At 51.7% G+C, this 12,127-nt stretch overlaps 4 protein-coding genes across 4 annotated transcripts; 1 reads left to right on the top strand and 3 right to left on the bottom strand.

Annotated features, from left to right (window-relative positions):
* Positions 1-682: 682 nt before the first annotated feature.
* Positions 683-1,466, bottom strand: PPTG_21502 (hypothetical protein; the record flags this gene model as incomplete). The annotated part of the gene is made up of 2 exons (XM_008898301.1): positions 683-849; positions 1,328-1,466. The coding sequence occupies 2 exons, from the start codon at positions 1,464-1,466 to the stop codon at positions 683-685; spliced, it is 306 nt and encodes a 101-aa protein (XP_008896549.1).
* Positions 1,467-4,219: 2,753 nt separating this feature from the next.
* Positions 4,220-4,904, bottom strand: PPTG_21501 (hypothetical protein; the record flags this gene model as incomplete). The annotated part of the gene is made up of 2 exons (XM_008898300.1): positions 4,220-4,723; positions 4,824-4,904. The coding sequence occupies 2 exons, from the start codon at positions 4,902-4,904 to the stop codon at positions 4,220-4,222; spliced, it is 585 nt and encodes a 194-aa protein (XP_008896548.1).
* Positions 4,905-4,906: 2 nt separating this feature from the next.
* Positions 4,907-11,269, top strand: PPTG_03761 (VPS15 protein kinase). Its single transcript, XM_008897528.1, has one exon. The coding sequence runs from the start codon at positions 5,066-5,068 to the stop codon at positions 11,114-11,116; it is 6,051 nt and encodes a 2,016-aa protein (XP_008895776.1). The 5' UTR covers positions 4,907-5,065; the 3' UTR covers positions 11,117-11,269.
* On the bottom strand, positions 11,029-12,118 carry PPTG_03760 (hypothetical protein). The gene has a single exon (XM_008897527.1). It carries the CDS (start codon positions 12,071-12,073, stop codon positions 11,219-11,221), a length of 855 nt encoding a protein of 284 aa, XP_008895775.1. The 5' UTR covers positions 12,074-12,118; the 3' UTR covers positions 11,029-11,218.
* Between the last annotated feature and the right edge of the window lie 9 nt (positions 12,119-12,127).

The following is a 12,127-nucleotide window of genomic DNA, read 5'->3' as shown; positions in this document are numbered from 1 at the left end:
TCATGAAGGTATAATGTCCCCGAATGGATTGGCTAGTACGATTTCCCATTTGGAGCGGCGACGTCAGAACCGCTACTATCATTTACTGTCAATTTTTGCGTGCGCAGTGAAGCGAAATCACGAGCAGAGTGCTACATAACTTCCTCCTTCACTGCCATCTCTTGCGGGCTACGTCCTTATAAGTAAAGTTCTCTCTCATGGATCTCTAACTGACACTTGACTGAAAGTAACCAATTTGTATGGATCTTTGTGTGAGATCGCCATGCGGCAAGTTGAAGTGAAAAAGTAATGAGAATGGACCATTCGGTGAAGTTCTGCAAGCGTCTTAAAGTCTGCAGTGCCCAAGGACAGCGTGAGAGCTTAGACGACGCAAAATGCTACTTTTATTACAGAACAAGATTAGTCAGATACTAGGTCGTCGCCTGACACGGTCTGAAAATGATGATGAAATGGGGAGTTTGCTTCTAGAGGTAAAGTCCCAGTTTGCGGCTGACGGTGACCATTTTGACGTTAGCGACAATGCTTCAACCGTGCGAAAACTAATCGGAAAAACATACGGTAACACAGTCCAGGTCAAGCAAGATCCTTTTCACGTTATTACTCGTTTCAGCGAAAAAGTGAAATCGAAACCTGCTCGTAAGTTCTTGTGCAAGCAGCTCAAGGAAGTTATGTATGATGTAAACTAGGAGCTCAGAGCACCCACGGACATGGAGACCCGGTTACGCGATGAATTAAGCAGAATTCGGATCGAGGAATTGTCTTGCACTGAGGCCGAATGGAAAGGGTGCATAGAAAGCAACGTCCAGCAGATAGCTCGAGGGGATCTACATGTTGAGTCAAACGTGTACACTGTAGGTGGCGGACCTCCTGTCCGAATCACTTCAACCAGTCAGTTAGAGGGGTTTCATTCTAGTTTAAAGAAGCTACTTGGACGGACGTGCGGGCAGAAGTTGGACTTCGCATCCTAGACATTCACATCGTTCAACACAACCTTACCATAGGAGCACAATACGGCAGAAATCCCGAGCTAGGCCAGCTTGATCTTATTGCAGCATGCCGCTCGGCACTTTTGTGTAGCCACGAAACCAGAGGGCTAGTTGCAACCTCTCGCGACCAGGAATTTATCACTAGCCTCATGTCCACCACTTTCAAACCGCCCCAGTATCGATCAGCTACTCCACAAGATTTCTCGTTTTAGACGTGGCAGAGCATCTTTCACAGTGCACGTGTCCAACCCAAAGCCTTCGAATCTAATCTGACCCAGTCGAGACAGCATTTTACCTCCATAAAATAACTGCTTACGAAAAAATGCTACAGCACTTCAAACCGGAAGTATTGATCGCCGCGTATTCATGCACCCACTCCGACTCGATGATACCAACCACGAGGTGCCACCGGATTTTCTGCAGAAGAGTACAAGTTACTTCGGCAGTTGGGAAGGGAGCAACTAGTTCCTCGTCGGGCATGGGCTGAATCTGTCCTCGTCACGACTGTCATGTACAATCTTGTAGTAGCCACCAATAGTAATTCCCAGCGGAAGTTACGGCGTCGCAGCATTCGAACCGTGGAAGCTGCCTTGAAGACGACAAATCTCCAAGTACACACGTCTGCTTCAAACTCATCGCTACACTCCAACATCTTCCCGTTCCGTGTACAAACCCAAGAAGCAAGTGTTGAGATGCTATCAACCAACGTTCTTCCAAACTGATACTGCCACACTACGACCGCCTGTAGTTCAATCATCCACTGCTGCCACGTATCCGCCACGTGCCAGCACTGAGGTGTCGTCACTACACCAGCAACTCCAAGTTTCTTTTGCAAGCCACACTCCTGCTGCTCGAATTGCAGACGAACTCCTTGAAGAATTGCGAAAACTATCGAAGAATTTGCATGGTGTCCGAGGAAAATGGCCACATCTTCTGAATGTTTTCCGATCATACTATTCAGGTGTGAGGATGAACGAGAACACACCCCGCATGCGCTTAAGAAATCGACCTCCCGCTCAAAGGCATCAACAGCGCAAGCTGACTTGGCAGCACCATTGGTAGAGCTGCAACATCCAAAAAAGCGAAATTCAACTGCGTGTAGTGCTTGCCAGAAGGGACGGAAGAAGTGCGGAGAGGATCCGGGCTGCTTATACAACACATCAGCACAGAAGAACACTCTGGTTAGATATTTTACCTCCAATGAATAGCAATACATGAAGTCTCACCTGTTGTCCAGCTCTCTATGAAATAGCGGTCGTGTTAGTGTAGATGGATGCACGAATTGCTAGCCCACCGGCAGCCACTGGGGACTGTGCTGATCTTCCGTTTGTGATGGCTCTTGTTGAGATAATATATTATGTGTCCCACACGAAAAATACCGCGGGGGGGGGGGGGGGGCGATGTTTTCCAATGTAGAGTGTAGCTCGTTCATAATAGATCGACAGAAGCAGGTGATCAGAACAGAAACATTAAGCCCGTTATTTTTGGTGGCAAAACTAATTTGGGAAAGAACTTTACTACGAGACGAGTTGAACCGGTCAAAAACCTTCAAGAAATCGACGGCTCCAAGCACAGGACAAGGTCGTGGTTTTGGGCTTGATGAGCGAACGGGTGGGACGTGGGTATAGCGGTGCGTCGATTTTCCGCTGGACACTCGTACGTAAACCTTGCTGCGAACAAGCTAAGTGCCTGGATCACCAGAGAAAGCAGTATCCGCAGTGATGCTCACCGCGAGTTGGCTAATAACATTATATCATCACGTTTTGGCTTGCCGCGGCAGTGGGGAACGCGAGCACGAATGGAGCTTACGCATATTTTGAACCGAGCGATCATTCTCGCAGGAAGCGTACGATCGATTTGTACTGAATTGTGGGAAATTCAGATCTCAGTTTTTATTGAACTAAGGAGATTACGATATTAAAACTCAATCAATCCGAATCATCTTTCACCATTTTTTCGGGGCCTTTGAACGAGCTATTACACTGTTAATAGAGACCTTGCGCAACAGCCACAAACAGAAAAAAGAAACAGTGAGGACGCACGCGGTTAGGGTAAGAATGTCACTGTATTTTGGTGATAGGAAAGTACTTTAGCTTCCTCCTCACTGTGTAACACAAAACTAGTGGCTGGATAAAGCAAAAAAAAAGCGGCATGGATAACGAAGATACCAGAGTCCTTACTAAAGTTGTCGAGCCGGCAGAAGCCCCCGGCAACAGTGAGAACCAGGCCAAGCGCAAGAAAGCTTTCCGGTTTGCTTCGTCTAGCGACGTTCTGCTGCTGAAAAAAACTGTTAAGCACCGACCTTGGGCTGCTGTCCACGGAGAGACCCAAGTGTTTTGGGCTAGCGTTGTAACTGGACTCAAGACAGCTCTACCGTCATGTACAGCAGACGGAAAGGCCTGTCGTCGCCGTTTCAATGCCCTCTTAGATGGTTTTCGCCGCAACGAGCTGGAATCCGTCGGGAGCAAGAACCGGCTGATACTTTAAGACATGCTTTCTCTACGCCAGGCAACAAAACAGAGTTTAGTAAAATACAAAAACTAAAATTGTGATAACTTGCCTTGTGTTCGTTAAATATATACTTTTGATGCCGTGTAGGACGGCACGTACGGCGTACGGTACCATCGATAAGCCCAACACAGGTGTGTAAGGGTGCCCCTTTGCAACGAATAGCACTAGTGTATGAGCTTAGCGTCTCCTCTGTGAGCCGAGCATGGTCGAAATTAAGTATATGGTGGAACGAGTTGTAGAGATGGTCCAATACTGCATTTGAAATCAACGAGATCGCAGTTTTGTCACGGCCAAACAGGTCCTCGATGTCACTCAAACGTGCTGGATACACCATTCGGCGAAGAAAGATGCAGAAAGTCTCGAAAGCCGACACCAGGTAGCGCTGACGAGTTGGAAATGGGCCCGTCAGCTTAAATAACCCAACGAGAACGAGCAGCTCCTCCTTTTCAAAAGCGGAACTTTGCTTTCCATGATGGGTCTGTCGAGGGCAGACTGAAGTTAAAGCGACAGAGAGGTCGAGCGCTGTCTGCCTGGGATAGCAGTACAGCTATCACCACTTCTTCGTCTCCCGAGCTGGAGCTGTCACTGTCCATTCGCTTTGTCCTTTTTTAAATGAGACTCCTGCACAAGGCTTTAGTCACATATCTTCCCTGAGTAATCGAATAATTATTCACTGTAAATTTACTGCTCTGAAACTGTTGCACAAGGTCTCTAATGCCAGTCTATCGTAGACACTGCTGCCGCAGCCGTGGATAAGCCGGCAGCACTATCCGCGACGAGCGGCCCACACGTTCGCGCCGACTGAAGCAAGGCAAGCAAAATCGGAGAGCATGTTCGTGTGCATGATGTGCTGATTTGTGGTGGCTGCCGTCCAAGTTCTGGCGTCCTCGCCTGTTGCAATTTGCATGCTCGCCGGGCTTCCTCCTTCTCTTGACGGCCTGTGTTGCTGTGGTTGGGCTACTGGGACGTTGACGCGGTGGTGTGGCCTTGTGTTTGCGTCTCGGGGCAGTTGGGGTGGCGTGGATGGCGGCCTGACGCCCCATGGGAGCTACGTGCGGTCGACGTGCTGGCGAATTAGGCGGAGGGGATGGTGTCGACACGGACGATGCGGATGACGTTGCAGCGGGAGGTCGGGCCAGCGCAGAGCCGGGTCCAGTAGCATGAGAATTCGGTGGCGTGGACACATTGGTGCCGCTGTCCGTGTCGCTGGTGCGACGACGACATGCCTGCGTAATGAAAACGTGATTTCAAAAATTGAATTTCATGTGAATATTTTCGTTTAATTCATCATGATGATTGGATGTGAGTTGAGAATATTGGACTAACCCAGCGAATCACATCAAGCATAAAGAAAATCTGATTGGTTGTTTTGCGGTAGTCGTCATGTGTACCATAAGCCAGGTACATTTCGGCTCATCACTACAACTGGCGACATCAAAGAAAAAACCGTTCACAAGCCGCGTGCTGCAAGCCTTCTCACGTGCCTCAGAGCGCCTTGTATCGACCCGCAGACCTCGCTTTGGGTAGAGGGATCATCAGGCTTCCCGTTGGTGTAACACCCTGTCAGAATGGGTAACGCCGCGCCGCGCGCGCAGCCGCAGAGCGTGCTGGACAGTGCATCGCAGTACCGCACCTTCCTCATGGACTACACGCCGCGTTCGATGGATATGATGTTTGGCAGCTTGATTGGAGACGGCAAATTCCTCAAGAGCATCTCGTGCAAGTGTGACGAGGGGCATTTAGTGGTCAAGATCTACCGTAAATATGACGAACGCGAGTCCTTAACCAGCGCTGAGGTGGCATTGCGCCGTCTAGCGCTCGCCTTTTCCGTGGAACAGCAGCCGAATGTGATCCCATACGCAGACTTCCAGTTGTCCAACAAGTACAATGTGGCCTTCATGGTGCGTCAATACTTCGCCTCGAATTTATACGACCGTATCTGTTCCAGACCGTTCTTGACTATGGTGGAGAAGAAATGGATCGCCTTTCAGATACTGAGAGCGCTGGAGCAGAGCCATGCCAAGGGCATCTGCCACGGAGACATTAAACAGGAGAACGTCATGGTGACAAGCTGGAATTGGGTCTTTCTGACGGACTTTGCGCCGTTTAAACCGACCTACATCCCGGAGGACGACCCTGCAGACTACAATTACTACTTTTGTGCTATTGACGCCACTCGACGTGGCTGCAGTGTGGCACCAGAGAGATTTTACGGTAAAGGATCTGTGTCGATGAGTGGAGCTACTGGGTCAACGCCCGGGACTGGAGGGATCAACTCAATGAAAACACCCGATGCTGCGATGATGCTCTCTAGAATGGCAGATAGTGAAGTGACAGTGGAAGAAGTGGACAAACAGATTCTGGCTATGGGCATGGGCAGTGCAACAACGACAGGAAACCCCATGCAAACGCCTCCATTGACGGCGTCGAATAGCAGTGCACCCTCGTCCTATTCTCGCTCGCGTCGTGAAGGCAGTTTACTGGAATCTATGGATATTTTCTCGGCTGGATGTGTGATTGCTGAGCTTTTCTTGGGTGGCAAACCTCTCTTCGATCTCCCGTCGTTGCTTAAATACCGTACTGGAGACTCAGAGGCGCTACGATATCAGCTGAAGAAAGTGGGAGACCCACGTCTTGAGGAACTGCTTCTGCACATGCTACAGTTGGATCCGACTGCACGGCTGTCGGCTAGTGGATATCTGGCCAAGTATACGAGTCCAAGTGGCCTGTTTCCGACGTATTTCGATAACTTCTTGTTCCGTTTCCTCGTGCTGGTGCTGAGTCGCGGTGGAAAAGTGCCTGATGCACGTATCCGCCTTGTATGCAAGTATTATGGACGATTGGTGCGTGAAATAGCGGGTGTTGAAGACCCAGAGGGGGAAGAGTTCTTTAAGCTGCGGTTGAAGGAAGGTTACGGCTCAGACCGCTTAGCGACGGCCACAGGAGGAGATCAGCAGACGCATGTAGCACAGCGTGTACTTGAAGAGCTGAACCAGACGATTCCTACGAAACACGGCAAGCAGAAGGCTGAGCGAGACAACTCGGCACTCACGAAGCTTCAAAAGATGAAGGAGAAAGAGAACGACATGCGTGGTCTCAGTTCTACCTTACAGAAGAAGAAGATTGAGAAGCTGCACGACCAGTTTAATGCTCTTAACCAGAAGAAGAGCAACTCGCTGCTTCTAGGCTATGCTCGTGAGCCGTCCACAGGTCGTTTGGATGAAGAAACATCGGAGGATGCTGGAGGCAAAGACGGAGCGGGTATGAACGGATCTTCGGTTAAGAGTAACACGGCTACACCGCCACCACACTCAAGTAAGTCACGACGTATGAAGCCACCGACATATCCTGGTAGCGAACCGTGGCCTCAAGATCGCAACGGCATCGTTATTGTTTTGTCGCTCATTTGCTCTAGTCTCCGACATGTTCAAGTTCCAGAGTCGAAGCTCACAGCGCTGTATCTGATCCGTGCGTTGGGTCAGTTCACAAGCGACGAAGCTCGACTGCAGCGTCTGATTCCGTACCTTCTCGAGGTTATTGACGATCCCAGCGCCACTGTGCGCGCTTTGGCTCTCCGCACAATCACCTATTTGCTGTCGTTGGTGGAATCCTTCCCACTTGCTGACGCCTCAGTGTTCCCACAGTATGTGCTGCCCGCTATGGTGCCTTTCCAGTCTGATCCGGATGAGTTGGTTCGTATCACATTTGCCGAGTGTTTACCCCAATTGGCTGAAACCAGTCGCCGGTTCTTGGAGATCGCGCACGCTATGAAGCAGAAGACACTAACGTCGTCGGGATCGGCCGCCACGATGTCCAACCGAGGCACCGATTCGTCTGTTCCCAGCACGTTGTACATGGCGTCCAGCAGTTTTGATAAGGAGCTGAGTGTGTTGCACAAAATGATCTCTCGGTTCGTGATCCAGCTCACTACGCCCGATCAAAAGGCCTCGTCGTCTCTTGTCAAGCGCGCGCTGCTCGTCGATATCACAAGACTCTGCGTCTTTTTCGGCCAAGAACGTACTCTTGACGTGGTGCTGCCACAGCTCATTACTTTCCTCAACGATCCAGACTGGGAGCTACGTGGCGCATTCTTTGACTACATTGTTGGCGTGTGCTCATTTGTGGGACCTGTAGCTGTGGAGCACAACATCCTGCCGTGCATTGAGCAGGCTTTGTTTGATGTACAGGAGATTGTCATTACCAAGGCGGTGGAGTGTCTAACTGGACTATGTCAGCTCGGATTGTTCCAGAAAAAAATCAGTACGCTCGTGGAGAAGGCTCGTATGACGTGTTCGTTGCTGTTGCATCCGAGCTGGTGGATACGCGACGCTGTGTTGAAGCTGATGGGCGAGATTGCCTTGAAGCTGCGCAGTGTGGACGCCAATGTGTTCTTGAGTCCGCTGCTACGGCCATTTTTGCGCAAGACGATGGTGTTCCTACCCGACGAAGAGGTTTCTGCAGTCACCAAGCGACTTCGAGATTGCTGTCGGCCCCATGTGTCGCGCGAGACATTCGATCGCGCGCTTTTAGCGTCCTCGTCTTCTTCTGGCCTCAATGAAGTCATTGCTGAAATGGAGAGATCTGTTTCGCAGGTTTGTGAAGAGAGTGATGACGATATGATCCCACCTGCGCCTCTCACTGCAATGACGACGACGTCGCGAGAGTCTCTAGAGGAGCCGATCAGCGATATTTCTGCGTCTCGTAAGAACAGAGACCCTCTGTTGAGCTCCGATTCGATTGACGGGTACGGTATGTGCCGTCAACAATCGTCTGGTGCAGCAGTCGCATCGTCTGCAGCGATAACCGCAGAAACTATCTCGAATAGTGTGGATGATGGCGTGTCTTCAGTCTACGATCAGCGCAAAAATGAGATCCAATCACTCAAGCTCATGCAACAGTACGTGTCGATTGCCTCAATGCAGATGCGCAGCAAGTTGGAAATGGCCAAGACAGAGCAAGCTGCACGTATGCAAGGACCTTCCAAGAGCGATCGTGCTGGATCACCGCACGGTTCAGCGTCTAGCACATCGGTGACTGTCGGGGGTGGCGCTGGAACCAGCAGCAACCCATTCGCTCGCAAGCTTTCGCGCTCGCATCTTCGTGTTCTCTTCGTACCCGATATGCGCTTTGCACTTTCGACAGCTCAACCTCTGAAGGCCAGCAATTTTGGCATCTCGTCGTCTTCTTCTGCAACGGCCAGTAGCTCTACATCCACGTCGGCAGCTTCTACATCTACTGCTCTGGTAACGAGGTCTCGCTCGCATGCAGCCGGCAGCTCGCCGTCTCATCGTGGAGCTGGTCAGAATGGATCACCGACTGGAACTCCCTCGTTGGAGAGCCTCTCGTTGTCGCATGTGGGCAAGATGTACAGCCTTGTGGAGCCAAGCACACCCATTTCAGCATCTCCGATCACAGTAACGGGTCCGTCGTCTGTGGTTCCTCCTGGCTCTCTATCCTCTTCGCTGGACGACTCTGGACTGGGCCAAATGGATTCCAACCACTTCGCACCCACCAGCGGTGGAGTTATGGTGAGTATGCTTAACATGAATATGCGCGATATGTACGGCGGCGACGGTATGAGCAGCTTGCTGGATCCGCATCACCATCCAGTCCACGCGTCGCCTGTATCGCCTCCTAGACAGAGGATGATCAAGAAGGCTCACACAACGTATCACCACTATTTCGCTTTCAAGGAGTCAGCGATGGACCCCGCGCTCGGAAATCCTCGCAAGTTGCTAGCACGTCTGAACGCACTGGGTATCCCTCCGTTGCCACCTGATCTTGGTGCGCTGCGGCTTTCGGATGGCTCGCCTTACTCTATCTACAGTCACGCACCAAGTCCATACTGCTTGATGGATGGCTTCGGAACTTCCGGGGTAGGTAATGGAGCACCAGGCAGCGAGAGAGGAGGCACGAGTGTTTCGAGTGTAAATTCATCTCCAGTTCAGATTGGCAGTAGTACGTATCCTCCAAACGGTGGTAGTACGTTTACTGCAGCGGTGGCAGCAGCTGCAGCAATCAATGGAGGTGTAACACCCGGAAACTTTGGCAGTTCTTCCAGTAGTAACGGTCCTGGAAGCAGCTCGAGTAGTGCCAACGGAGTGAGCAGCAGTGGTGGGTACCCTAGCTCGTCTTATCGCAACTGGCAACCTCGCAAGAACGTGCTGGTGGCGGAACTGGCGGAACACTCGGGTGCTGTTACACGCGTGAATGCTGCTCAAGACTACAGCTTCCTAGCATCGGCTTCAAACGACGGAACAGTGAAGATTTGGTCCGTGCGATCGCTGCAGCACAGTGTAAATCAAGGATCACGATGCACGTATGATGGCCAGGGTGGAGTGATTACCGATATGAAGGTGCTTACCAATAGCCACTCGGTTGCCTCGGCCTCTAGTGACGGCACAGTGCACGTCTTCCGAGTGGATAAGGTGAACTCTGTGGGTGGAAACGTACAGACGACTGGTCTCAAGGAGCTGCGTGCGAACAACAGCGCAGTCATGGCAATTGACTACTTGAACAACGTCACGGAGTCTCTACTGTTGTACGCTACTCGCGATGGCAAGATCCACGCGTGGGACCTGCGTATGCGCCGTGAAGCCTGGACTCTCAGTATATCTCCTGAGCTGGGCTACATTACATGCATTACGCACTCGCTAGACGTGAGTTGGTTAGCTGTTGGAACGAGTCGAGGCTTCTTGTGTCTGTGGGATCTGCGCTTCTTGGTGCTTATCCGGGTCTGGAGACACTCGTCCCATCGTGCGATCCACAGACTCCAGCCCTGCTTGGGTTTGCCCAACACGCTGCCACTTGACGAGACGTCGGTGCCGCTAGTATTCGTGGCTGCTGGCGATGGTGAAGTCGCGGTGTTCGACCTCAGTATCGGCGCCTGTCGTGCTGTGTTCCGTACGCTTGAAGCGCAGGCATCTGAAGCCGAAGCTTGCAAGTGTCCAACACTTCTGCACGTGCCGATCCCTCACCGTAGTCGCAGTGTACTTGGAAGTTTCCTGGGCATCCTTGGCATCAGTACGGCCTTCGACGAGATCGCCACGTCTCCCCTAAGTGAAGAACCGAGTGTACGTGCGATGTTGTGTCCATCCCTGCATCTGCGTGGCATTGGAGACGCGTTGATTACTGGCGGAGAAGACCGACAACTGCGGTATTGGGATATTCGCAATGGAAAGCAATCGTACACTGTCTGCGGCAATGGAGAAGCCAAGTCGTTCTACGACAACCAAGCTCCTCCTAACGACTGGTGGCGCATGAGCTCGTCAGCGTCTGCTCCAAAACGTTTTGATGAGATGCCATCGGTGCCAGTCTCGACCGCGCAAGCCATCACGAAGCCTGAGTTGGCGTGGAGTAAGCTGAGTCCTCCTCTCATTACTGTGTGTCAGGACTCGTCCTTCTACTCGTCTCCGGGAGGCGTCGCGGGTGCAGCAGCTTCGGGAGCTGGAGGTGTGGAGTCCGCTATCAGCATGGAACGAAGAGGCCTCGTACCCCCGTCTCCGGCTCACACGGACTGCATCCTGGACCTGACACTTGTGGAGTTGGGAAGCAGCCAGAATCCAAGCCCCATGCTGGTTTCCAGTGGTCGTGACGCACTCATTAAGGTGTGGAAGTGACGACGTGCAGTAGGAGAGTATTGAAGTGATCAGCTAAGAAGAATAACATGAACATGAATGGATAGTGTTGCGCGTCTAAAGTTGCTACAATTGACTGGTCAATTACCGCTTCTTGTGGCGCTTGTTGCCGCCCTGTTGGCGCTTCATCTTGAGCTTCTTGTTGAGTTTGCTGACGGCGGAACCTCCTCCGTCTCCGTCCTCAGCACCTCGTTTCTTGCCCGTCACAATGCTGGCTTTCTTGCCCATCATAGCCTTGCGTGCGACACGGGCATCCTTGAGCTTGGAGCGTTTGGACGGCAGAGCCTTGCCCTTGCGTTGCTGCTGTATCCGCTGGAATAGTGTCAAGTGCTGCTCCTTGTCGATTTTTTTCTTCTTGTGATGGAACGCTGGGTGCTTGGGCTTGTCGGCCTCTTCTTCGTCGTCCGAGGGCTCCAAATCGCTTCCACTGTCGTCGCTGTCGCTCTGTAAATCTCCCACCGACGTCATGACCGTCACCACGTCGCCGAATTTGCCCTGAGTAAAGTCATCGTTAAAAGTTTCGACTTTAGTCACGGCCTTAGCGCCGCCCAGCACGAGTTTAGTCTCGTTATCGGAGCCATCCGACTCGCTCTCAGCCTCGCTCTCTTCTTCCTCGTCCTTCTTATCGTCGTCTAGCAGATTGAGCGCCGCCAGTTTCTCCTTTTGTTCCTCGCGTCGCTGTTTCTTGGCTTCAAGTTGCCGCTTCTTAACCTTGTACGCCTCCATGTCCAGACCGAAGCGGCGTCGCTCCTGCTTACGTTTGTGGAAGCCCGTGAGATATTCTTTTCTCTTGTCTGGGTCAAATGTCACCACCAGCTTCGACTTCTTGCGCTTGTTTGGGTTGGCTCCCATGCCTGTAGTACCACGACCCAGCTTGGCCTTGCCCACAGCGCCGCGTTTGCCCTGCCGGGACGTCGCTCCATGCGCTGCCGGCGCCATCACTGCAGTGCCAGTCAAGTAATAGTGTGTTTGACACACAAAGCTATTAGGAGT

Source organism: Phytophthora parasitica (assembly GCF_000247585.1).
Source record: "Phytophthora parasitica INRA-310 unplaced genomic scaffold supercont2.6, whole genome shotgun sequence".
NCBI classification, from domain to species: domain Eukaryota; phylum Oomycota; class Peronosporomycetes; order Peronosporales; family Peronosporaceae; genus Phytophthora; species Phytophthora nicotianae.
Note: the sequence above shows the minus strand (reverse complement) of the source record. Positions and strands in the feature narration are given on the sequence as shown.